General features: G+C 31.7%; 1 protein-coding gene across 2 annotated transcripts in view; it reads left to right on the forward strand.

Annotated features, from left to right (window-relative positions):
• LOC127730139 (uncharacterized) overlaps window positions 1–25,490 on the forward strand; it is a 45,625-nt gene extending 20,135 nt beyond the window's left edge. The window contains exons 1-4 of one of the 2 annotated variants that reach the window (XM_052238288.1): window positions 7,350–7,456; window positions 11,485–11,629; window positions 17,227–17,371; window positions 24,858–25,490. In XM_052238288.1, coding sequence (XP_052094248.1) covers window positions 7,433–7,456; window positions 11,485–11,629; window positions 17,227–17,371; window positions 24,858–24,903 — 360 coding nt within the window. In that variant the 5' untranslated portion in view covers window positions 7,350–7,432 and the 3' untranslated portion in view covers window positions 24,904–25,490. Of the gene's footprint in view, window positions 1–7,349; window positions 7,457–11,484; window positions 11,630–17,226; window positions 17,372–24,857 lie in introns of those variants that run through there. The other variant, XM_052238289.1, reaches the window with a different exon arrangement.
• Window positions 25,491–26,816: the final 1,326 nt, after the last annotated feature.

Raw genomic sequence — 26,816 nt, forward strand, 5'->3', positions numbered from 1 at the left:
AGGCGTTTCAGTGTACCATTCTCGGTCGTAAATGGAGAAATGATGTCATATGTATTTAACTTGTATCACAAGTTGATTGTACGCTTGTAAGCAGAACATTTGAATTATTAATACATTCTATTTATTATCTAAAATATGTTTACAATACCATTCTAAGGCGAATTGTAGTCTCTTTCTCTCCATTGTATATTTGGCAATACGGTAAATTCTCATGTATAGGAATAAAAATATATCGCACACCTATGCGATGTTACCGGCGTGACATAAGCAATTTGACCAATTTGACAACCAAGAATTATATATTGTTGAAAAGCAACACATTGTTACTTACACTATCGAGTAAGTGTATCTCCAACAGATGCTTGGGATGCAATCTAAATTATTTTTACCATTATCTGTTAAAGAGTGCAAATGCGGGTATAAAAACAACGTATACATACTAGTATAAGTATATATATTTGTTATAAAACATTCTATTTAATGTAACAGCTCAATTTAGGGTCCTAATTGCGGTCCGCGTTTAAGTCATGTCGATTTCATTCAACAACGATTTAGATGGTGGAAAAACTATATGTTTATGCTCAATGTTAAATTGCAGGATAAAAAGATTATTCGTACAGTGTATGAAAATATAAAATGTATTTGTACTCGTAACGAGACAGGAGAAAAGCCCGGCGAGCAACGCTTTTCTCTCTCTTTCTAAAGCTCATCAAATAAATTTTACATTTGCCTACATTGTACAGAATAAGTCAAAGTGGACTGTTTATAAATATTATTTTCCTTATTCAGGACCGATTTAATTGAATTTTAAAGATACATTTTCTTAAACCAGCATAAACTTGATATGAAGTAAAGCAAAGTTTAGTAAATATGGACTTCTCTTGTTACGTATAAGTACTTACAAGCTTCAGAGTATCACAGATTACCTCCTGGCTATCTTTATAATCAAACACAGAAGAGCAAAAGGTATCCGAAACAACTCCCTTTAACAAATATAACGTATCATCAACTGTCTGACGTGGCAACGACGCGTTAAAAGTAATTTGAACATAACCGTTCGCTCGCAACAAAAGTAGGATACCAGGAGACTATAAACGTCTAGTATACGTTTATCGGTTCATGTTATCTGCCACCCAGTATTTGCATAGTAGAAAGACTGATTGCAGAATAAATTAAGGCTTTTTTTCAATCCAAAGTTAACCAAAAGCTTTTAAACTAGGTAAACCCGCAACATGATAGTGCACCTGTGCCAAGGACTAATGTCAATACTTGCCTGTTATTATATTTTTGTTTTTTTCGTTTTTTTTCTTCCTCAGGGAATTTGGTGTTCAAAGTAGATCTTTTCTTTTATAATGTTTGTTAATTCTATTCACCAATTGTTATGAAAATTAAGTTCTTATTGTATAAACACCTAACTATTGTTGAGCACCGCATGTTGACCTCGATATTTTTTTTGTGCCTTTGGTTGTCTAATTGACATATACCCCGCACCTCGTTTTAGTTTGATGATAGTTTATCTTTTTTTTTTAAAAACCACCCAATCAATTATATTAAAGACAAATGTGGCCAAATATGAGCGATATATATCACTTGCGGCAACTGATACTGATGAGGGATAATTATTTTCCATTGGAAATATTTATTGATTTTCGTATTTTTCATCTATTATTCTTTTTTACATGTTTGTTGGTGTTTTTGTTCACTTTTTAAACGAATGTGTATAAAACCATTTACACATGTTTAAAGTATTAAAGTAATATGATCAGCTGTTTTGTCGCTTATCAGTCTTGACTGCGAATTAGCACCTAAATGTATTTTCAGACAGAAAAGTACAATTCTCTGATATTACAAGGCATATTTATTTACCCAATATCGTATGCACATGATCATATTACACAACTTTAATATATGAATACTTAAGTCGAGGTAACTAGGCTATCGCCTTGATATTGATGAATACTCAACGAGGGATAATATTCTCAAACATTCGTGCAATAACCCTTTTATTTTGCATGACAAAACTTCTAACACGACAAGAACACCGTGTTTGACTGCGTTTACGCCGTTATTTAAAGCAAGGATATAGCACACTGTTACCTTATCAAGAGAATAGTATGTCGAGGCCTTGTACAACCTGCAAGTTCAAGAGGACAAAGTCCACATTAGTAGCTACTTAAAAACACGTTTGCTTTTTTTAATTAATACAATAGAATATGTTTTTTTTTAACTAATCATTTTTTACTCTTTTACTTGATAATCGTGTTATATTTATAAGAAATATAATTCCTTTATATTTCTAACTAAATGCACGTGAGATGTCAATATTCTCGGCTTTGTTAACGGAAAATACAATTTTGTAAACACAGGTTTATAGTAGAAAGTTGAAGATACAATGTGTTAAAATATATAAATTTGACAGACAAAAATAATCAATACCACACAGCAACCTAACAATTAGAAGAACCACAAAAAAACATGTGTAAACTTCTTTAACTGTGCATATATCATCTGTTATTAACAAGTTAATTGAAGCAAACTGAATATAGCACAAAGCATACTAAAAGCGCATAATACTTTCATAAAAATATAAGGAGTTGAAGTTGTAGTTGTATATGTAAACAAGATACAGAAATATAAACAAAACAAACAAAAGACACTAAGAAGTTACGGTCTCAATCAATTTACATGTATCTCAAGCATTAAACTTATGGTTTGTGAGAATAAAGATTAACTAGAGAGTGACCAGAGAGCATGTGTGGTGAATAACTCAGACCAAAGGTTCTAAACGTGCACGTGGTACAGGCACATCAAAATGTGGCAGTGGTTAACTGTCAGCTTTTATCTCTCCTCGTTTAATTTTGAACATTGAAATAACTACAAATAAAATGTGTATTGAAAAACAAATCTTCTTACTTATTTATAATATGAGTATTTCAGATGTGATAATAATAATAGTCCGTCTAATTGTCCGGTTAAACATCGATTTTGTATTGCATCAAAGGATACCGCAATTTCATTGTATTTTATGAAAATCATAATTATATTCTTTCATTTCCAATTTTTTTTAACCTTGTACAAAGAATGAACAATAAAAGTTAACCATGCTATATGACTATTAAAAACTGCATTTCAATGGAGGAAAATAGAGAAAATTAAGTTAACTTTTCTCCCACAATAATCGTTTGATTAAATGATAAAATCATGTATAATTATAAAGAATGAATGTGATAGTAGGGACTATTTTTATTCAAACAAGAAGTAAATACTCTCCTTTAATTTGCGGGAAACACATGTTTCTTATTTCTGCTTAATGAAAAATGTTAATTTCTGCATTGTTAATGGAAGGTTGCTCTGTGGAATAATTTTCTTTTGATAATAATTAAACCAAGTTCTTGTGTTTTTTTAGTATAATTGTTGAAATAATACAACATGAGTTTGGTAATAATCCGTCAAGATGTCTGAAATGTTGGATAATGAACCATATTTCTGTTTTTCTAATTTACATTTACTTTTAAAAAATCCTTTTAAGCTTAGCAAATAAAATGATTATATTTATGGTTATATACCGTGGCGGTATATTTTTATTCAAAATGGATTTTATTTCCAAATAAGATGAGTAAATTTAATTACAATCAATCTCCTTTAACTCACTTTTGGGGCGCTTGTTTAAGAGTATACCACCTGAGATAGATAGTTTAAAGGGGCATTCGCTGTCAAATTCTCATATTTGATTTATAACATACTAAAAACGTATATCCAAATTATAATAAGTCTAAAATAAACAATTAACAATGCATGGACTCGATAATATATAATATCAGTATTTCGTGTTTTTTTGGATGTCATCTAATTAACCATCGAGATGACATCTGAAGACTACCGACGGTCATATAACCCTATAGAAACATAATTTTAAATATAAATAGATAGCGACCACGTGCAATAAGATTTTTCTAGGTTTGTTTGATTTCATGTTAAAGGTTTAAACTTTAAAAAAAAAGTTAATCATCGTTTTTACCTGGATAAGAATGATTTTTGTGGATCGAATCAGTCAACGAAATGGATCACCCTTGTGTCACTTTCAATGTTGACATTATTTTCCTTTTAATAGCTGAACACGCCTAGTACATGCGTAACCCATCTCCAGCTAAGGGATTAAATTAAAGTTCACATGAATACGGATTCACATGAGGTCGAATTATTCACTTGCAAGTCAATGATACATCAACGATGTTTTGAGCTTATTTTGATAAATTTGGGCCAAACTAACTGCTTTTAACGAAGTATCATTTCAAAATTACGCTTTTATTAATACTTGAAACAAAAAGATTTGTATTTTAAATGTCTGTCTTAATCGTAGCTCATGCCCCTCTAATATTTGAAAAACGAAACATGCGATACTCAAAGGTGAAAAATAGCTTCGTAAAATCGATCGAACTTCAAACGCAGCCGATGTACTGTAGAAATACTTAGATATGAAATATAAATAAATTTTCAACTTTCTGACCCTAATGAAAAGTGATTTCTAACAATAACAAGAAATCATACCTTTTCATAATTAAAAATCTGTTGTTCTTCATCAATGATAATTTCACACAGCAATGTTCAATAACATAAAGATCAATGCATAATATTTGATTGAATCAATTACTTTCGGGTTAACGATCGGGTTAACGCGTCGGTCACAGGACAAATTAATGACCTACATGCCTTTTTAAACCCGTTGACCACTCCTGTGCTTGTTAGAAGATATTTAAAAGTCACAATGAGGGTGTGTAAGTACATTTTGAACTATTTATAGTATAAACACGGTAATGATATGCCATACACATCTGAACCAAAGACTGCATTACAGCAGTTAATTCTTTGCCCATAATAAACTGACAAGAAATTTATCCTCTTCGCTAACATTTCACCGGAAATGTAAATGTTGAACTTGTATTCAATAAAACAACAAAAAGTCTGCTTTTGGAAAAATATGCAGTGGTGAAAATGAAAACAAAATTAGAAATAGATATAGATGCTGATACATTTTGTGAAGAATTTTATACAACATAACGTTAACGTCCTTATCAAGTGAAAATCGTTTGCATCAATGCACTTTAAATACTTAAAAAATGTATAGTGAAGTCCCGTTGACAAGTTTTAAAATTGAAGCCAGTCACATTGGTGTCTCATCTCGTCCCTTTTTTTCGTAAGAAGCAACATAATACAAGAAAGGAACAAACATTTCGTCGCAATATGAAATTTAGTAATTATCTGACGTCGTTAGGTAAGTGACGTGACCGGCATCATTCAGAGCCGTCCCTCGTGTATTTACCTTCGTCTTAAATTTCAAGAACGTGTCGTTCTAGAGTAATACTATAATTTTTGTTCGTTGGCATTAATAAAATGTGATTCTAACAAAAATTATACCAATGTATGTTTTAAAACGCTCTAATAATGATATTTGTCTTACGGACTGTTAACTCTTTCTTGCCCAATGAGTTTCCTGTCTGACGGAAATAGCTTTCTGTACGGTTGTTATATAGTAAATTAAGTTTTCCGATTTCTGCTTTAACAAAAAATGTTAGTTCATTTGTTAATTGTCTCTTTCTTTCCGGTATCGAGGTATGCAGCTATTGTAGTATCGTAGTAACGTAGTAACGTATACACGATTTAGTTTAGGCCGTGTTACTGCACTAAATAAATGAATTCAAATATGACGCAAGACTATAGCTACAACAATATGGTAAATATTTCTTCCTATGAATACAAAAACTAAAATGTCTGTACTGTTTGAAAAAAGACAAAGAATTCGTTTACAAATTTAGATGGGCCGTATTAACGACATACTCGGAGGTATATAAAAACTTAAATGTAAAAAAATCAAAACCTTTCAAAAAAACTTACTGATATTATCTACTTAATACTTTTGAATTTTCTTTTGAGTGAAACATTAACAAACTTTTAAAATTCCTATCTTATATGAGGGTCTGGATGGGGTTTACGGGATAGTGAATGATGGGCCAGTACTACAGAAAAACGTGCCAAAAAATAAAGAAAAGAGAAAAATAGGCCAAAAAAATAAAGAATAGAGAAAAATGGGGTGCTAAAATATAAGGAATAGAAAATAATGGACAAAACTTATAAAGAATAAAGAATAGAGAAAAATGACTTGAAAAATCAAAGAATACATAATTAAAGCCCCCACCCCACCCACCACCCCCACCACCACCACCGGCCCCCTCCCATCAAGACCCTCTTATGTAAACAAAAATTCTGATAGTTGTTATTGTTTCGAGTTTTATTATAAAGTTAAACAATTGATATCATTAAGTCGCCTTCATTATTGTTTACTTAATATTCAAACGCAGAATAAGTTGTATTTGATTTATTTTACCGCAATTCCATAACCGTGGGACATAATTTTCAAAACAATCTATCCTGGAGAGAATGAAAGGTATCAGTTTAAATAGAAACGTTACAAAGGGAAAAATATCTGCCCTAGCAAACAACAGTTCAATTTAAAAAAAAAAAAACGCGTCCCTCCCCCCCCCCCCAAAAAAAAATTCCCAACATAAGACAGAAACAGAACAAAAAATCCGCAAAACTAGCTAGTCAAACAAAAACGAAAATCATATCTCAAACATAAGTTAAAAAGGTATCTTTTAGTATTATTCATATCTTATTTTGTTTCAATCTAATTAAAATTAAATCTCCGCACTTGCTCCTCGTTGTTTATATGTCGCGCGCGACATATAAACAACGAGGAGCAAGTGCGGAGATTTAATTTTAATTAGATTGATTTTGTTTAAAACAGAAATACATGTAAGAATACTTAAATATCATCTCGAAAGGATTTTAATGCCGAAAGTAAACTGCCACATTTTCGATATTTCATAACAGCTTCTCTCATAATCTAATTGGCAATAAATGCAAATCTTGAACAATTTTACACGGCTAAAAAATATACTCTTATTTCATTATTATTTGAACGGGTACCAAAAATAACCTTGTTTTTGTTTTGACTATGATAGTTTTATTTATTTTTGGGTGGGTGGCAAAGTCATTATCCGATATTGTTTGTGACATACCACCGATTCCTTTCGACATTATATTAATATTTACACAAGAGAGATCATTGTTTGAAAGGAATATAAATGCAATCACGACAAAATGACGTTGCTGTGAAAATTGTATTTTATAAAATGTTCTTCCGATGTTTGCACAATTGCAAAAGACAATGAATCCATTTCCTATGAATTTGTTAAAATATTGTTTTAAGTCAGATGTATTATTAATAAATGAATCGGAGACATTTATTAACAATGAATATCAATTTATAAAAGAAAAATATTTTGCATAAAATGAGATTGGTATTTAAACCTTAATAAAAAGAATTCTCAACGATATCTCTGCCACTTTAGAGATCAGAAAAAGGACAAGCAACATGAAGGGACAAATTCTTCAAAATGTAAGTTCTTCTCAATAATACTTTCTATATTTTCAATTGACATGGACGTTGTGATCATGCATACACCTACATATTGGACGTTAAGAGGAGTACCAATAGGACAATAATAGCAAAGATTAAAAGAAGATTTGTTTTTGTTTCTTATATCTACATCATCATCACAAGTATACGTGTATGATATATGCAAACTAAATACGTTTCAGTTAGTGGTGAAACATTTATAAGACTGTTTTTAATCATGAACAATATTAAGACTTGATGCCATTTTTTATATATCGCTGGACTTCTTCGAATTCTTCAGTAAAATAAATTCGAAAATTTCGGAATCATTTGTAATCTATACCAAAAGCATGACAAGACTCCACAGCAGTTTTTCTTTGTTTCAAATATACTAGTCAACAAAAGTAACGATACACAAGTTTGAACTCCAATTTATCATAAAATATAATAAATAGGAAAAACTGGTAAATTATCCAATGAAAAACATTCATGTACAAAGCAAATGCATATGATTTAAAGAATCTGACCAAATTGGAAAGTCAGAAAATACCGTGTTATTGAACACAGGGGTCAAATTTATTTTGCGGAAAATGATGACAAAAGTCGGCACTTAATTTCGAAGATAAGAATTAAGTATTCAAATATCTGCAAAGGCATTCAAAATTTTAAGCAGATCATGTTTAAGTTTAAAGTTTTAAGTTCTAATATCGATTTTTGAATTTTTGGGTGAAAATACGATTTTTGAAATAACAAAAATTGCAAAAAAAAAAAATCGCGTATTTGTATTGGCTTTAGGTTTTGTTTAATAACAACCATGGGCGAATATTTGTTCCCCCAGTAAGTCATTCGTGCAGTACTTTGCAGGCGTATATAAACTTTATTTTATTGAACAAAATTTTTAAAAATGTTGATTTTGCAAGCACAAAAACTACAATACTTCGGTATTAGAATCAAAGATTTGATTTCAGCCATCATAATATACCGAATCGTTTAAATTAGCTCATAATTTAATTAATAGCATATTCACGACTGTTAAATAGTTAAATAAAACTTTCGAGAACTTTTCCTTCGCCCCTCCCCTTTACTATATTTCGTTCGAATGTAAAAATAATACTAATAGTGGAAAGAGCTTAAAATGTAAACTGATAAGATATATCACTTACTCCTTCATGTTATCATATATCTGTTGTTTTAGATGTGATTATTTTGAAGGAAAAAAAAACATTTGTACATTATAGAACGAAATTATCATTAAAGAATTATTTTGATTAAAGCCTATAGTTTATGTCAATTGACACTTGGTTTATGTCAATGACACAAGTACAACTTTCTATGATGACATACCCCAGAATGTTCCAAATGTTGGTTTGAGGGACAGTCATTCTCACATACTCGTGCAGTTCTCTTGGAGTTAAAATTTTAACCTCACTTAATTGAGAGAATAAAAATGTAAATGTTCGTAATACATGGATCAGCATGGATCTCTGTTTGGTTAATCAGATTACTATTTTCAAAATGTGACAATACTTTTTAATAATTATTGTATATGTTATAAATCGAAATCATCATAACAAAATAATTAAAACTTCACGTCAATTGACACTTGGTTTTTGTCAATGACGCATTTTATCGCTTTCTATGATGACGTACTGAGTACCTTGTTCCAAATTTGGCAACCATAGTGTTAAACACTGATATTGGAATATAAATGTATATTTAATTCTGATTTCATTAAATATTCATTCGTCTGAAATTTAGCCCAACAATGTTAGACTAACGCAAATGTTTGTTCTTCCCTCAGCGGAATCGAAACCCTGATTCGTGGTAAGATCGCCTGCATAGTGTCCAGCGTCCAGCACCCTAGACCACTCGACCTAATTAGGCTATATCAAACAGGAGAGCTTGATTCTCAATAGAAAATTAGAACATCACATCTTTTAAACCTGTAATCTTTGTGTTTAAAATGGCCACTCTAAGCCACTAAGCCACTAAGCTATAACAGAAGTATTTCTCACCAAAGTTGTATATGCCATGAGCAACACGACCGTTGACACACAAAAGTCATGTAGAGCACGGTCTGTGTACCTTTCCAGAGCACCTGTGATCTACTCCGCTGGTGTCTCGTGTTGCTCCGGCTTTAGTTTTCTATTAAGTGTTATGTGGACAGTTGTTTGTGTTTTCCTTTTTTTTCTATTTTGATGTCGATCTTTTTTCGACTTATGATTTATCATGTTCCCTTTGATGTATTTTTTTTTAGTCTCTAATTAAGAGAAGTCAAACCATTACCTTAAATTAGTTTCACATGGAAATACTCTCTTGTGTTGTTGTTTTGAAAAATAAAGTGATTGTTTTAGCAGAATTTAAAGGCATTATCACATCTAATAGTTTTGACTCACAAATAAGGGATCAAAACGTACACATCACGTGTGTTGTATTAACTATTTTATAAAACATTCAAAGTTGTTAGCACATTTTATGAACCAACATAATTCGTTTGTTCTATTAAACGAATATATTTTTCTGAGCGTTTCGAGCGGATTACTGTTATTTTAGGAATACTCTTGTAATATTGTGACATTAATATTGTCATTATCTAAGTTTATGTTGTTTCTCTCGATTACTTATTTTTTCCAAATAAATAATCCATTATTTTATCATCGCAGCAGCTTAATAATTTGGTATTGACATCGAAAATAATTTCAAAACTCTTGGCCACAAACGAAAATGTCAAGTTTAATGTTTGTAACATTGAAAAGGTTGTGTCTACAGGGAAAGCATTACAACTTCAAACTGCATATCTGAACTAATTTCACTGACAAAATTCACTGACATAATTGTAATAATGTATTAAGGTTCAAATAGCTCTTTACCTGAACTTCACATTGAATATATTTCGTAAAAATCATTGAATACAAATTTTATTTTTTTATGTTTTGAATAACATTGTGGAGTGAATAAGGTATTTAGACATTTTGTAGCCCGCCCAGACCGCTTTAGACAAGGGTTTTTAGTTATCAAAAGGTCAGAGGAAATATGTCAGTGAGTGAGCTCACAAACCCAACGCCCCCGCATTATTAATATGGAATATTTTCAAAAGTCCATCTTAAAAAATGGTACCCTTTTCCAGTTATTCTGTTTACTGAACTCATCAAAGGTACCAGTAGAAACCTTTGTATACATTTGAAGAGTATCTGATAACAAACGCTTTCCCAGTAACAAGAGTCCATATGGGGTATTTAAAAAAAATCCCTACCAAAACAGTCAGTGTCATCTCTTTAATGCATAACTCTAATTACAGTTTTGGGATAACATGTTTGCTTATGCTAGATTCTACCTGTTTTGAACCTACCAATGTTTATGCGCTTACCCCTGTAATTTAGTAGGGTTCCTATATCTCAATCCTCGGTTTTCTGTATAGTTTTGTTGACTGTTATTGGTCTATTCGTGTTTTCTTTCTTTCTTTTACTGAAGTTTTTTATTTGCCCTTTAGTATCCTCTTTAATTTTTGTTTTAATTTCGTATTCCAAAAATTTGTGAGATTGCAAAGGACAAGATTTGTCAAAATGCGTATCGGTGAAGTTCTTGCCACATGTTCGATACAGTTTTTTTTTAGCATTATAAATCAATTGATCTGTAAAAGTGTTGATATCATATCAGCCAATTAGTTTATTGCTACGAAGCTTGCGTAAAAGAAAAATATTGTAGTGAATTTATTACTTTGTGTTACTTCTTTTTAATCATGCATCAAACTTTAATTCCATTTGTACCTTTTTTGAAGTTGGAACAAAATTAAAGACAGGTTAATTAAAAATCGGTTGCTTTTTAATTTGGAATTGCAAAAGAATTGCATTCAAAACTTAATCAAAGTAGTTACAACAGTGTTACATATTTAAATAAAGCCTCAATACTTTCTTTTTTTGGCCCTCTTAGCATTTCGACTGGAAGCAGAAATGCACGTCCAATGCATAATTGGTATCTTTAGAAAGAATCTATCAACACAAATACGATTTCATTTTCTTCTTTTTCAGGTAATGAAACTAGCAGAAATAATAACAATTTTCTCCGTCGTGTTTCTTGTCACCATAGCAACAGGAAATGGTGCTCCACAATGGCGACCGCAGGGTAGATTTGGAAAACGGTTAGATCAACGGTTCCCTTCATCATGGCAGCTTGGTAAGGAAATATCAATTACTTGACTTATTCTTATATTCCTCAGGGATAAACTGATGTAAAATTATTATAGTTAGTAAATAGAATTTGCGGCGGAAAGGAGAAGGCAATGCCCCGCGATTGATAAACATCTAACTAAGGTCACGCTAGTACAAACAAATATTTAGAAATATAAGTCATTTTTCGTCTCCGATGTAGTTTGATTTAAAATTTTCAATTTTCCCTCATTGCTTTATTTCAAACAACTGATCTCATATATATATATATATATATATATATATATATATATATATATATATATATATATATATATATAATATATATATATGTATTCAAGAGTCTATCCTAAATTGAGGTAAATTATATGGCCTTCCTTCCAAATACTGTTTAGATTCCTAACATCACTGAAGAGACATTAATTGTCGAAATCCGGATATGGTGTACAAATTTTTGCACCTCATGTTTGCGGTATACCATCTTTTCCGCAAGTTTATTGTTTTCTGTTTGGTATTAAATTAATAATTAAGATCCATTTTGTTACATCTTGTGATATGTTTATTTGGCAATCGCCATGACAGTCAGCTGGGTTTAATACATCAGTTGTTTGACCTGTTAGTCAAATGCGTTTTGTTAAAATATACTTTTTCACTTTTTGGTCTTTCCGAAAATGTTGTTTGTGCTGTATTTAGACCCCTCTACCAAGACATTTGTTTTGCATGCACACGTATAAAAATTGCGGTTTTTATCCAACGCAATCATAGGTTTGAACGTTGTTTTCAATTTAGACTTGTTTATATTTTTTCGTTTGGTCTTGTATTATATTTTCCTTCGGATTTATATGATCCGTTCATCCTATTTCGACTCTTCAAAATTCAAGAGTCTATCCTAAATTGAGGTAAATTATATGGCCTTCCAAATACTGTTTAGATTCCTAACATCACTGAAGAGGCATTAATTGTCGAAATCCGGATATGGTGTACAAATTTTTGCACCTCATGTTTGCAGGTCGAACAACTGATGTTCTTAAACCCTGCTGACTGCCATTGGCGATTGCCAAATAAACGGAGCACAAGATGTAACAAAATGGATCTTATAATTATTTTATTACCAAACAGAAAACAATAAACTTGCGGAAAAGATGGTATACCGCAAACATATACTTATTCGAATTTTGTAGCGTGACATCACTCAGAGAACAAGGCCTCAATTTTTTAAAGCTTTATCAAACAATCATCACCCTCGTCAAAGGTTTAGAAAGCGTGAACTGGTTTTATTTGTGTTGCCCTACGCTTTGATGGTCCTTTTAGATTTTATTTATTTGGCTTCTGGTTCCCTAGATTCTAATAAATTTGAAATAAGCGAGTCGCAGGTTGTACGAATACATCAGCCAAGCTCTCACAAAATTCAAAGAACATATCAAGGTCAAAATACGGTCTTTAATAATAGATAAGTGTCTGTCATATAAAATTTTAGATAGTCCAGAGTCTTGACAATAGATTTAACTTAAAGATCTCAGAAATCAACACTAAATCCACTTAAGTACAAACACATTAAGATTTAACTAAAGACAAATACTAGACGTGTTACGAATGGTATATATTCGACGCTGATGTTGACAAATTAGAATTTGAATGCGGATATCGTATCAAAGCACAAAAGTGATTTAAAGATTTAGATTACCTGTGTATCAATTGAATCTTGTGTTTAAACCGCATAGTATTGATGTCCACGTATATGCAATGCATGTGTTCCTTATATCAGACGTCCCTTTGAAAACTTATTATAGACAATTTCGTTTTATAAATATAACTTATGGAACAAATATTCCATAATAATTATTTCGTGGGGAATAAATGGCATTGACGGTACCAATTTTTCTGGACCGGATGCGCATTTTGACAATAAATGTCTCTTCAGTGATGCTCGATAAATAAAAATGATAAATCCCTAACTATTTCTTCCTATTGGAACACTGACAGGAAGCAAGGGTATTACAGAAATCGACTTATCATATACTATGATGAAATCAAGCTGGCGGGCGGGTGGACGTGCAGGCGAGCGGAAGAAATTGGTACCCGTTTTGAGTGATAAACTCCTAACCTAGGCGCTTTTAAACCTTGCACGTTGTATGTACATGCATGTACATAGAAAACATGCAACTCTTTTTTATGAATTTATTTTGGATATAGTGTGCTGTTTTTTTTTCAGCGGTTGAAACTTTGTGAATTTTAGGCAATTGTATATATGACCAACATGAAACCTCTTTGGCCTTGCTAGTCCTTATTAGACCTTGGAAATGATTTTATACATAATAATCTATTAATACCTGCTCTGCAATTGCTCCATGTCCCTTATATTATTTTAATGTACAATGTGACTAGTTCGACCCATTGAAATAAGGATCTTTGGAAAAAGACATCCTATACATATTCATGCAAAGTTTCAAATTCATAATTCTAAGGTATGAAATTGTTTTACCCGTTTGACCAGCCTTTCAAACATTTATAAAATTCTCCCTGTCATATACCCTCAATGCATTGATGTAAAATGTGACTCGTTTATTTGCCGGTTTAACATCCTAAATATATATTCCTGCATTCTCATTGAAGTTTCTGTTCATGCTGCGAGTGCACAAATAGATGCTTCGATACCGATTCTTTGTGAAATCTATGCACTAAGTAATTCTTATTTGAAAACAGAAAATTGACGACAACTACGTGAAGGGTGGCATAAAATGACCACATCGGTAGCGGCAATTGACAAAAATGTTCATACCATTTCCAGACTACACACGGTGCCTCTGGCACAATTTTACCCCAGATACCGGCATTCCATACCTACGCAGGTTTTTGTGGACATTAGGAATCATATACAATTCACACATAGTAGTTTCCTAGGACAACAGGATGATGCCCAACAGTTTAATTTACTGCCTTTAATTAGCCAGATATGAAATTAGATTTCCCAAAGATTTTTCATTTTAGGTAAAATAAAATATACCGCATGCCGTTCTCCGCTCGTTACCCTTTGAAGGCGTCATAACTTAGAGCTAAATGTAGATCAAGAGCAGAAAAAAAACAAAATGTAAAACATGAACTTGTGATTATCGTACGGATATCGGCTATATATGCGGAACACGCTATTAGGCGCTAAAAAATGTTCAAAGTTAATATAAAGCGTATGGAGACATCCGAAAAAAAAAATCAACCAGACTGTAGAGCTTTGTGCGGGTTTAATAGAGATTGATTGATTGATGTTTGTTTTTCGTCCAGTGACAAATATTTCATGCATTTTCGGGACAAGGTTCAGTAGTGGAGTGACAAATTGATATGTTCGAAGAACAGTAATTAATATAAAAAAAATCAATCTGGCTTATTGTGTGATGTTTTTAAAATCTATAAAAGCATAATTGAAAAAAAACCATCAACCCCCTCCCCCCGCACACCTTTCCCGTCCTATTATCACAAGCAATAATATCAGAAATTGATTATTCTAAATCTATCTAATTTTAAATGAATCAAGAAGTGTGTATGATACCTGGTTAACGTCACGCAAACTGAATTTTACCTGTTTTAATCGATAATTAATGTTTTGACACAGTCCCCTCATTTAAAGTCTAATAAGTCAACCTCAGCGTCGAGTATATACCTTTTCGTAACAGGTCTACTGGTAAGGTTCTTGTCATAGAACTGACTCATTGACATGAAGGTTACCGAAAGATGGAACTAAGTTTATATTAGAGGGATACATTTTGATTTAGGAAACTTTTTTTTATATCTTCAGCATCTTCAGCATATTTTAAAAACAGAGCGTACACTATTTCATACAGAGCAACATCGTTGATAAGTTAATAAAGTAAAAAGTAAAATAACAAAAATACCGAACCCAAAAGATAATTCAAAACGGAAAGTCCTTTATCAAATGGCAAAATCAAAAACTCAAACACATCAAACGAATGGAAAACAACTGTCATATTCCTGATTTGGTACTGTATGAACGCAATCATCAGGTATGCTCGAGAAGTTAGTAAAAAAGCCAAATGCACTTTAACCTTTATCAGTACCTTAATCAAATCCAGAATAATGACAGACACACGTATGTATAAAATGAATTTCTCCTAGAATGCAGCAGATATCACAATGAGAGTTTATTTATCGTAAAATACATAAAGTTAACAATGATTTATTGGCTATATAACACTTAAATTACAGACATACATTTTATCCTGTCTTCACCAGAGTATAGATTAAAACTATATGGTATAATTGCATTAAGCGGAAAGGTTCTTCTAAATCCGAATAGCTTATGGAAGATTCTATTTAATATGGAATGCAGCCAAAAAATGGAACACTTTTATAAACTGAATCTGAAAATGACAAAATACCTTCTCGTGTTTCTTAATTGTAAAAAGTAAAAAAAAATCCCATAGTAAACAACAATATTGCCATGTATATGCGTTTGCCCTATGTTATGCAATGATTCCAGCAAACAGCATGAACGTTATTTATTATGAAGCTAATTAGCATGTATAGATCTATCTAGAGAAGTTTAATAGCTTTTAAATTGCTAAATTATATTTAATGTTTCGAACATAGAAATATCCTCTCTAAGCTGTCAACAGCAGACCAAAATACCAATGTCAATATCATTCAGTTATCTGCACTTAACACTGAGACAGATTAGCTCAGTAGAGTTCATTTTAGACAAACGAAGTAGATGGAATAATACCCAAATCATCATATTAGTGCCTATATCAAATATCGTTTTATTTTGTCTTGATGTTACCTGAAACGCTGGTCAAATTGATCTGAAAACTTGTAGTAAAACGTCTGTAATTAATGAAAATATTTTCTACAGAAAAATCAAAAACCCTCGAGAATGGTTAGAAAACACCAATGTTACATTTGTTATAGTGGTAATACCATATCATTTATCAAGAGTTGCAATGTTATTACTGAACACTCAATACCAATTACCACTAACAGATACAATATCTGATAAGACAAATCGACTTAATTCTTCATTTTATTCGTCCTTACGAACTCAAATTAAACATATCAATTGAAATTGTTATTTTATCGTCTCGATTCTTTGGTTGAACCTAACCTTGTAATGGGTTTTGGATTTTTTTTAGAAATGGTTGATTGAGCAGGATCTGCCTTCCCCTACGGAATTCTTTAGTACACCCCTGGAATTTGGTGGGATTCCTGTCGGTCAATGTCCAATGCTTTATTTAGCGTTGTTTAACTTTTGTCTGTTTGTTTGTTTGTCTTTTCTTTTCTCTTTTTATCATTGTGTTTTATATCTTTTTTAGACGTATGGTTTTGGGTTGCCTCCCTTCGTTTGCTTTCTACTCTGTTAAAAGCCAAAAGGTTTTACAAATGAAGAAAAGTTTATCACCATAATCCTTTATAGTAAAATATTGTTCACATAATGACGCTTTCCAGGTCAACATATGGTTCTTTAGAAGTCTGTTATAGAAAAAAACAGACATTTACGGAAAGTAACACAGTAATTTATTTTAAGCAAACAATTATTAATTGTTAAATTGATTTGTGTTTCATTCAGCAAAAAACATACAGTAGTTGTACATTTTTCAGGAAATGGCGACAAAAGTATAGACATGTTTCCAGTTATAGAAGATCAACAAACACAACAAGGAAGTGATTCAGATGAACAATCAATTGATTTACTGCACAAATTATGCGTAGAAAGCACTATACCTGGATTATATAGATGTTACAGGTAATGTTTTGAATTGGGAACTATTACAAAAAACGGTTTATAGTTGGTGTATCAGTCAACGTCTGTTTTTATGCTCCTCGTCCTTGAATTTCAAATCTTCTTGTTTGATATATCTATCTTTATTCTTATAAAGACAATGCATAACATCGGTACAGAATTAACAACAACAATAACTTTTTACAATATATACAAACCAAGAGATAGAGGTTACAAAGGTCACTAGCCAGGAGGACAAAAAAGGACAATTACAATTAACGTACCATCAGGAGGGTGTGAATGGGGGTTTACAATATAGAGAATAATGGGCAAAAATATAAAGAATAGAGAAAAATGGACCACAAAAATAAAGAAAATGAGGTGCTCAAATATAAAGATTAGAGAATAATGGTAACAAATTATCAAGAATAGAGAAAAATGGCATAAAAAACTAAAGAATACAGAAATGGAGGACCCCCATCCAGACCCTCCATCAGGATAACGGATAGGGATATAGAATTGTGGTATCAAATTGAATTTCAAAACAGTATTGATTAGGATAGCTTTTGATTTATATATTCCAATATCATTTTCTCTCACCATGAAAATGTTTCTCTAAACAATAGGTTGTACATATAAATGCCATTGTTATTATTTAATCCACTATGAAAATCCAATTTTGCTATATTTATGCTATAAAAAGAACAAACAACTGTTGATTGGTTGTCATAAGATGATTATAAATTAATGTAATACCTTTTGATAAGTGAATCAAAGTGCTTCTTACAATACTCATGTGTCGCTGTTCCCCAAAAGGTCGTACTAAGTTCATGTTCGATAGTTGAAAAATAGGGGACAACAAAATGTACTTCACTCAAAGAACTTAAAATCAAGGTTGAATACCACTTTGTTAAAGTATTAATACCGAGAAAGAAAAAAATCAGTAAATTATATATGTATATATAAATTTGCTATTTACAAAACTGAATTGTTCGAAATACAAAGGACCTTACCCCAGGAATATATTAACTTAGATTTATTTGGCAAAACCTTTCTGAATTTGGGGTCCTAAATGCTTTTCGAATTCGTGGCATTTTCACTTATTTTTATATGAGCGTCACTGATAAGACTTTTGTAGACAAATTGTGCGTCTGGCATACAAAGTTATAAACCTGATATCTTTGATGAGTCTGGCATACACAGTTATAAACCTGGTATCTTTGATGAGTCTGGCATACAAGGTTATAAACCTGATATCTTTGATGAGTCTGGCATACAAAGTTATAAACCTGATATCTTTGATGAGTCTGGCATACACAGTTATAAACCTGATATCTTTGATGAGTCTGGCATACACAGTTATAAACCTGATATCTTTGATGAGTCTGGCATACAAGGTTATAAACCTGATATCTTTGATGAGTCTGGCATACAAAGTTATAAACCTGATATCTTTGATGAGTCTGGCATACACAGTTATAAACCTGATATCTTTGATGAGTCTGGCATACACAGTTATAAACCTGATATCTTTGATGAGTCTGGCATACACAGTTATAAACCTGGTATCTTTAATTAGTCTGGCATACAAAGTTATAAACTTGGTATCTTTAATTAGTCTGGCATACAAAGTTATAAACTTGGTATCTTTGATGTGTCTATTTAGAATAAAGATAAAGGTTGTTGCTGTTTAACAAACGCAATTGTCAGATATCTAGCCTTTCAACCGATCACTTTTCAACATTGTCAGGTAACTAGCTTTTCAACCGATCACTTCTCAACATTGTCAGATATCTAGCTTTTCAACCGATCACTTCTCAAACTTGTTAGATATTTAGCCTTTCAACCGATCTCTTCTCAACATTGTCAGATATCTAGCTTTTCAACCGATCACTTCTCAACCTCTCTGTCAGATATCTAGCCTTTCAACCGATCACTTCTCAACATTTTCAGATATCTAGCCTTTCAACCGATCACTTCTCAACATTATCAGATATCTAGCCTTTCAACCGATCACTTCTCAACATTGTCAGATATCTAGCCTTTCAACCGATCACTTCTCAACATTGTCAGATATCTAGCTTTTCAACCGATCACTTCTCAACCTCTCGTAATGCAATATTGCACTGACTTTTTAAAACATATGTACATTGGATCTTACGCCTTCAGTAAAATGAGACATGCCAGACTATTTGTACATTTCGTATCGCCAACCAGACGCCTACTCATGTTCAAATGTGGAACAAGACATATTCGGCGATAAAGTATTACCAATAATTATTGGTATTTATCACGTTTTTTTTTATTTGTTTCAAATGTTTTGGCATTATTCATATACATTCTTTAAAATTAATCTATCCAATATAACACAGGAAAGGTGCGAACTTAGCTGGAATGATACGTTAAACCGATATGTCACTACTATTCGTGGGAAAGAAAAAACAATTTTACGTAAATATGAGTGCAGCCAACAGTTTTTCAATATCAATTTGTACGATTCCATCATAGTTTCACCATTTATGTTTTTGATTATTACAGAAAAAACAAAAAAACAAACAGTCTGGCTAAAGAATTAGATTCAATAATAGTCGATTATATGTATGATTATAAAGCTTGACATAGGGGTTGCGTGGATGAAGATCTCTATGCGTCTTCGTTATTCTCAGTGGTATGTCTTTGACACGTCACATGATAGGACATTATGATCAATTTACACGTTTAGTAACAATGGTTTAGATCGAATTATATGAAAAATCGGAATGTAATATAAGATGAAAGCAAAGTAAATATGATTACATCTATTCGTAGTAATAAGAATGTCAATCCAACATAACAGCAAAACCAAGAAAGTGATCTAGAGGTCAATGTACAGTCTTCATAATATGCATGTGTTTTTTCCCCCCATTTGACTACCTCTAAATTGTCCAATTTTAGGCTAGCACTGAATGATCTCAAATAAACTCATTAAAGATACCAAATTTAAAAAAAAAAACATTTACACCCCAGACGCGCGTTTCGTCTACAAAAGACTCATCAGTGACGCTCGTATCAAAAAATTTAAAAAGCCAAAATAGAGTACAAAGTTGAAGCAAAGAGCATCTTGCCACTAATTTATCATCAACACACAATAATTAAGTGTTTAGTCAATGAAAGCACTGTTTTGAAATTTATGAATTTTAAAGTTCTAAACAACAGCTATCAAATGTATATGCATTGTTTGCTTAAAAATAATTCATATTTTATGTAACGGAACATATATTCGTATGTTCAAACTTAAATCCGGGAGGAGTTATATAGAATCCATTTAAATATCAAAAGTTAGGGTAAAGATAGAAAAACGTTATACCAATATATTTGTAAATCAAGTAATTTATTTGTCTTTGTGTTTGATTTTGTAATCGTTAAACATTGAAAAAGAAATATAACATCAGATGCGACTATCGCAGCAGACGTTGTCTTTTACTGGTAATACCATTATCTCCTTCCGTATTTCGACTGATATAGATACATTCTAGTATTATGTGTACTATTTATCAGAATTATATGGTGTTACATAATGTGATGAAATACATTTCCTATTTCCAATTTGTTTGATACGTTCTATGAAATGAGAATTAGAGCATGCGTTGATTAAATACAAAATAAAAAAAAAACTTTTTAACATGATACAAGTAAAACAATTCATATTCTATACACAAACGTAGTAAAACCATAAATGTGGTATATACAATATAAGTCTTACCATGGAACACAATTTTCAATAATAAGAATTTAAGGCTTTTTTTGCATATATCAATGTTATGTATTTGTGCGTTTCTCTGTTAATGAATCTCCCCATGAAGATATTTGTGAATGTACATCCCAAGTAATTGTGTTTGCATCATGTTACAGACTATGCATTAAAGATTGTTTGGTTGTAGCATTCCATGTGTATCATTCTTAAAATTTAAATAAGGTATTATATTCTAGTCGTTACAATTTTTTTTGAAGACTTGAGATTGATGTTTTGATATGGTTCGTGTCTGGAAGACTTTGAAATTTTAAGAGTGGTATAGCTCAAACGTTTCCCTTTTGACATTTATACACGTTTTAAGATTTTTTGCAGACGTCGGGGGTGTAAAATAGATAATTTTTACAAAATATTTGCTTTATTTCCTGGCTTTTTTTATATAACTGATCATTTACAATTGTAATGTGATATAGATACATTCTAGTATTCTGTGTAGTATTTATCAGAATTATATGGTGTTTCATAATGTGATGAAATACATTTCCATTTAAAAATTTGTTTGATACGTTTTATGAAATGAGAATTAAAGCATGCATTGATTAAATGCAAAATAAAAAAAAACTTTTTAACATGATATAAGTTAAAACACAAAAGTAGTAACACCATAAATGTGGTATATACAATATAAGTTTTACAATGGAACACAATTTTCAATAATAAGAATTTAAGGCTTTTTCTGCATATATCAATATTATGTTGTTTGTGCATTTCTCTGTTATGAATGTTCTTGCGTGTGTTTGTGCTGTATTTCTGTCACGTAGTGTTTTAGCGATATTTTTTAACATTTCCATAAAGCGGGAGGTTTGGCATGTCATGAAACCAGGTTCAACCCAACACTTTTTCTTAAAATGTACCAAGTCAGGAATATGGCAGTTGTTATCAAATAGTTCGTTTCCATGTGTGTTGGCGTTTGTTTTTGTTGCACTTCGGTTTTCCTGTTGTTCCTTTGTTTTTCTCTTATAGTTGATGTGTTTCCCTAGGTTTTGGTTTGTAACCCGGATTTGTTTTCTCTCAATCGATTTGTGACTTTTGAACACCGGTATACTACTGGTGCCTTTATGTATCAATCAATTTACTTCACAGATGAGACATAATAAAATATGTATATCTGCAAATCAGCATTAATCAATCTCCCTATGAAGATATTTGTGAATGCACATCCCAAGTAATTGTGTTTGCATCATGTTACAGATTATGCATTAAAGATTGTTTGGTTGTAGCATTCCATGTGTATCATTCTTTAAAATTAAATAAGGTATTATATTCTAATCGATACAAATTTTTGAAGACTTCAGATTGATGTTTTGATATGGTTCGTGTCTGGAAGACTTTGAAATATTAACGATGGTATAGCTCAAACGTTTCCCTTTGACATTTGTACACGTTTGAAGATTTTTTTGCAGACGTCGGGGGTGTAAAATAAATAATTTTTTAACAAAATATTTGCTTTATTTCCTGGCTCTTTTATATAACTGATCATTTACAATTGTAATGTTAGAGATGACCTAACGTCTGTAATTCAGATATAGATTTTTTATTGATAAATGGAGTACTAAAGTTTGACAATCTACATGTAGAAGATGTAAAAAGTCAGTAATGTTGACACTTTAAACTTATAATTAATCAGTAAGTCAGGGATTTTATTAACCCGACTTACTTTTAAACATTTACTAAATTCTTTCATAAATATAAATATTTGGTTTTGAACTTTGGTTGTATCTGTAAAAAAATCTTATAACGCATAGTATATCACATCCTTATTTTTACGGTGATGTGTTTTTGGTTTTTTTCAAATCGTAAGTAAGGATTCCATCAATAACTTATAACTTATAACTTATTGTTCCTTTGAATTAATTCATTCATAAAGGCTATCAATTCAGCATCGTAGTAATATAAGTTTTGTGAATAATATCTTTATCGGTACTTACATTGAATGTTTTTTGTTTTTTTTTTGTTTGATACATTGATGGTATCCTTTGCCTATCTTTTGCCCTAACTCGGGGTGCACTGCTGACACCTTAGTCTGAAAGAATATGGTTTATTTTTAATTGGCTTTTGGCTTTCTTTCCATAACTGCAAGAACTCTTAGATAGGTTCCTTGTGTATTTTGTCTTTTTGTTATTTGGTTTCGTGCTTAGTGCCAATCTAATGAGTCGAACCATTTCTAACTGAGCTTTGCAGTGTGATCTCATGATGTGTTGTTCCACCACTGTCCAAAATTAGATGAGGATTGAGCGCTCACTCACATGTTAAACACCGCCACATTATTTATGTGCCCATCTGAAGCCATGTACCTTTAATCCAGTGGTGTTTGATGAATGCTGTTTTTCATATTTTCCTCCGTTTATTGTTGTAATGTAGATCAAGCCGTTGGTGTTCTTTGTAGAAACTGTGTTTTTTTTTTAGCTTACTATACGATATATGTATGCTAACTGTTGAAGGCCGAACGGTGACTTGCAATTACCAAAAACTTTGTCAATTGGCCTGTGGATAGTTGTTTCATAGGCAATCATATCCCGTCTCCTTTTTTATATCATCAAAGATATCAGTTTTTAATTTAGTACGCAAGAAGCGTGTTTGGTCTAAAGAGGATTCACCAGTGGCGAATAAGAACAGCTCGAAGGTTAAACCAGTTACGAAGATAAAAATTATTGAACACCGAAAATTCTAAACAGTTGTGCCAAATTTGGCTAAGGTTATTAAGGCCTGAGGTAGAAACACTTTGTGTTTTGAACGATTTTTTACCTTTTACATTTTACAAACAATGGCAGTTCTGTGTCAAGGTCAACACATGAATGGCGACTACTGGGCTGGTGATACTTTAAAGGACGAAACGTCTACTAGCAGTGGCATCGACCCAGTGGTTGTCAAAACTCAAAGATGACGTAAACTTTAACTTAGGTTTTGTTGCATGTTTAATTTTCCAGAAAACTCTAATAGAACGTTATCCCATTATGTTAATATTTACGTAGTACTAATATCTAAAAAACAAAACCATTATCTTTTACCGTAAATATTGACTGTTCAAATATTGTCATTGTTTTAACCTCACATTGTGGGTAGGTACCGTGAAATGCCTGACAATAGAATGTTGATATAGCGATTACGATTTATGGGCTCGTAATTAAAACTATTTCACAAAATCTTTTCGTAATTAAAACTATTTCACAAAATCTTTTATCAATTATTCAGTACTACAGTTTTTTCCCCGTCAATTTCAAATAACCATTAAGTCAAATAGTTTTGTATATAAAAATAATGAGATGTGGTATGATTACCAATGCGACAACTATCCACCCAAATTCATATGAAGTGGATGTAAGCAATTATAGGCAACTGTACGGCCTTCAACAATGAGAAAAACCCATACCGTTTGTATGGTAGACATGAACCAACGACAACCATTGAACTACAGGCTTGTATGTTAATTATGCTTTGAAAAAATATTTTTATTGATATACACATAACTTGATAAGTTGGTTTTTAGTAAGCTTATCCAATCAAAGTCATCGAATTATCGTTACGTCACTCATAGTTTTTTTGTAATATGCAATATTCGTGATAGCCGTTTCAACACATTGTGGTTTCTGTTGTGTAAATGTGTTGTGTAAAAGGTGAGAAATATGGTCACAAGATTCTACTTTATGAAATCAGGCAAATACTTTCCTGTATAGTTTTCTTCTGTAAACGTGTATTATCTGGTTTTATTTTTTTTTCCAGACGAAAAAGAGAAGCATATCCAAGAGGACTTACAGATGAAGAATAAAAGCAAAAATGATACCAAATCATATTCATGAATATTGATATCAAAAACAATTTCGTGTATACAACTTTAAATTATAATTTGTTAAAAAGGTAAAACATATCAAAAAAATGTGCATGTACATTTGTAGATAATTGCAATGTTGTCTTATATTTTTGTCGAATATTAAGACTCATTTTCAAATTATGAAAATTTAGTAAAGGTTGTTGGTCCAATCAATACATAAATCTTTTTTTCAAATTCGTCTTGAATTATTTTTAAAAATCCATCTTAATTTCAACTTTCTCAAATTAATTAACGGTGTTTGCATTTTTGGCCGCACCTACATATGACCCATTTATGGTGCATGTACTTATTATACATGCGAAATATATTTCATATTTAAGAATACAGCTATGTTTGCCTGAACATTGAATATAAATAAAAAACAAAGTACACCAAAATTATTTAGGTAGCGAGAATGCTTAATGTAGGCAAAGATGATAAAATTATAAATTGTCAACCTGCATTTTTAAATTGATAAATAAATAATGTTTATGCTGTATGAATACATTGTAATTCTTCTTTGGAAATAAAGTTCAAATAACACATGTTTTGTTCAAATTTGTTTATTCTATCCAGAAGTATAGACTAGAACAGTATTGGAGACGACAAGGTAAAAACATGTTGCATTTTCATACGAAAAGATAAGACAACATAAAAAAAAACCAAAAACTTAAATAAATAATGTGTATATTTTTATGGTCTCTTGGCGCAGTATACAGATTAAAGAATAAAATAAAACCCCTGAGTTTTCAAAAAGCCATCGTTTCCATACACATTTGGACGTTTGAAGGCAGCAACTTTGAATAATGTAAACAATAAACACTGACAGCTTAATCTTGGTTTATAAACTATCTCCTGTAACAACTAAGAATTATTCAAGATGTTCAAAAGGTAAGTACATTAACGGTACAAGTTTGTCTGCTCCAGAAGCGCATTTTGACAATAAATGTATCTTGAGTGATGCCCGAGACCAACATATTTGAAAATAAAAAAGTATAAAACGTTTAGCAAAAAGCCGGACAAGTAATCAGAGCTTTGCATGAGGGAGATATATGTTCCAATATTAAAAAATGATTTCCATAATTGTAACAGCAAATTTTAATGACACAATATCCGTATTGTCATGCCATTTAGGTGTGTCCTACTCTACCAGATGGCACCCTTCCTCGAACCATGTGGGAACACAAGACGCAAAAAGGGAATATATTTCAAACTATTTCAGAGGCAATAACTGTGTATTTGCCAGTCGTAATGGCGTCCATTAAACACATTCATTGTCCAACAGTGACATGAATTATGTGTGTTTTTTGTCAATCGACTTCATTGTTTTTAAGCCCTTAGTATGTCTTATTTTTGTATACGCTGATATCAAACGTGAAAGACAGTCTAAATAGTCTAGCTATTGAATTTCAAATTAACTTTTAATGTATAAAAACATTATAGATATGAGACGTTAGACGTAAGTACTCATAACATGGGTATAAGGCATTGCGACTATCGTACAATAAGGTCGTCTCACTAGTTCTTATATCTTAAGTATACAAATATTTTGAAATATTACATCATTAAACCTCCTGCTTCTCAGTGTTTACTTTGGGATGACATGGACTTTGCCATATCTGACTATATTACGCATTTGTATCCGCTCCCTTCCCTAAATCCATAATCATAATTTAGGATCTGTTTACCCTTCCGGAGCACTTGAGATCACCCCCAGATTTTGGTAGGGTTCGTGTTGCTCAGTCTTTAGTTTTCTATGTTGTGTTTTGTGTACTTTTGTTTGTCTGTTGGTCTTTTTCTTTTTTAGCCATGGCGTTGTCAGTTTATTTTCGACTTATGAGTTTGAATTTCCCTCTGGTATCTTTCGCCTC

The sequence above is a fragment of the Mytilus californianus genome, unplaced genomic scaffold (genome assembly GCF_021869535.1).
Source record: "Mytilus californianus isolate M0D057914Y unplaced genomic scaffold, xbMytCali1.0.p SCAF_2, whole genome shotgun sequence".
NCBI classification, from domain to species: Eukaryota; Metazoa; Mollusca; class Bivalvia; order Mytilida; family Mytilidae; genus Mytilus; species Mytilus californianus.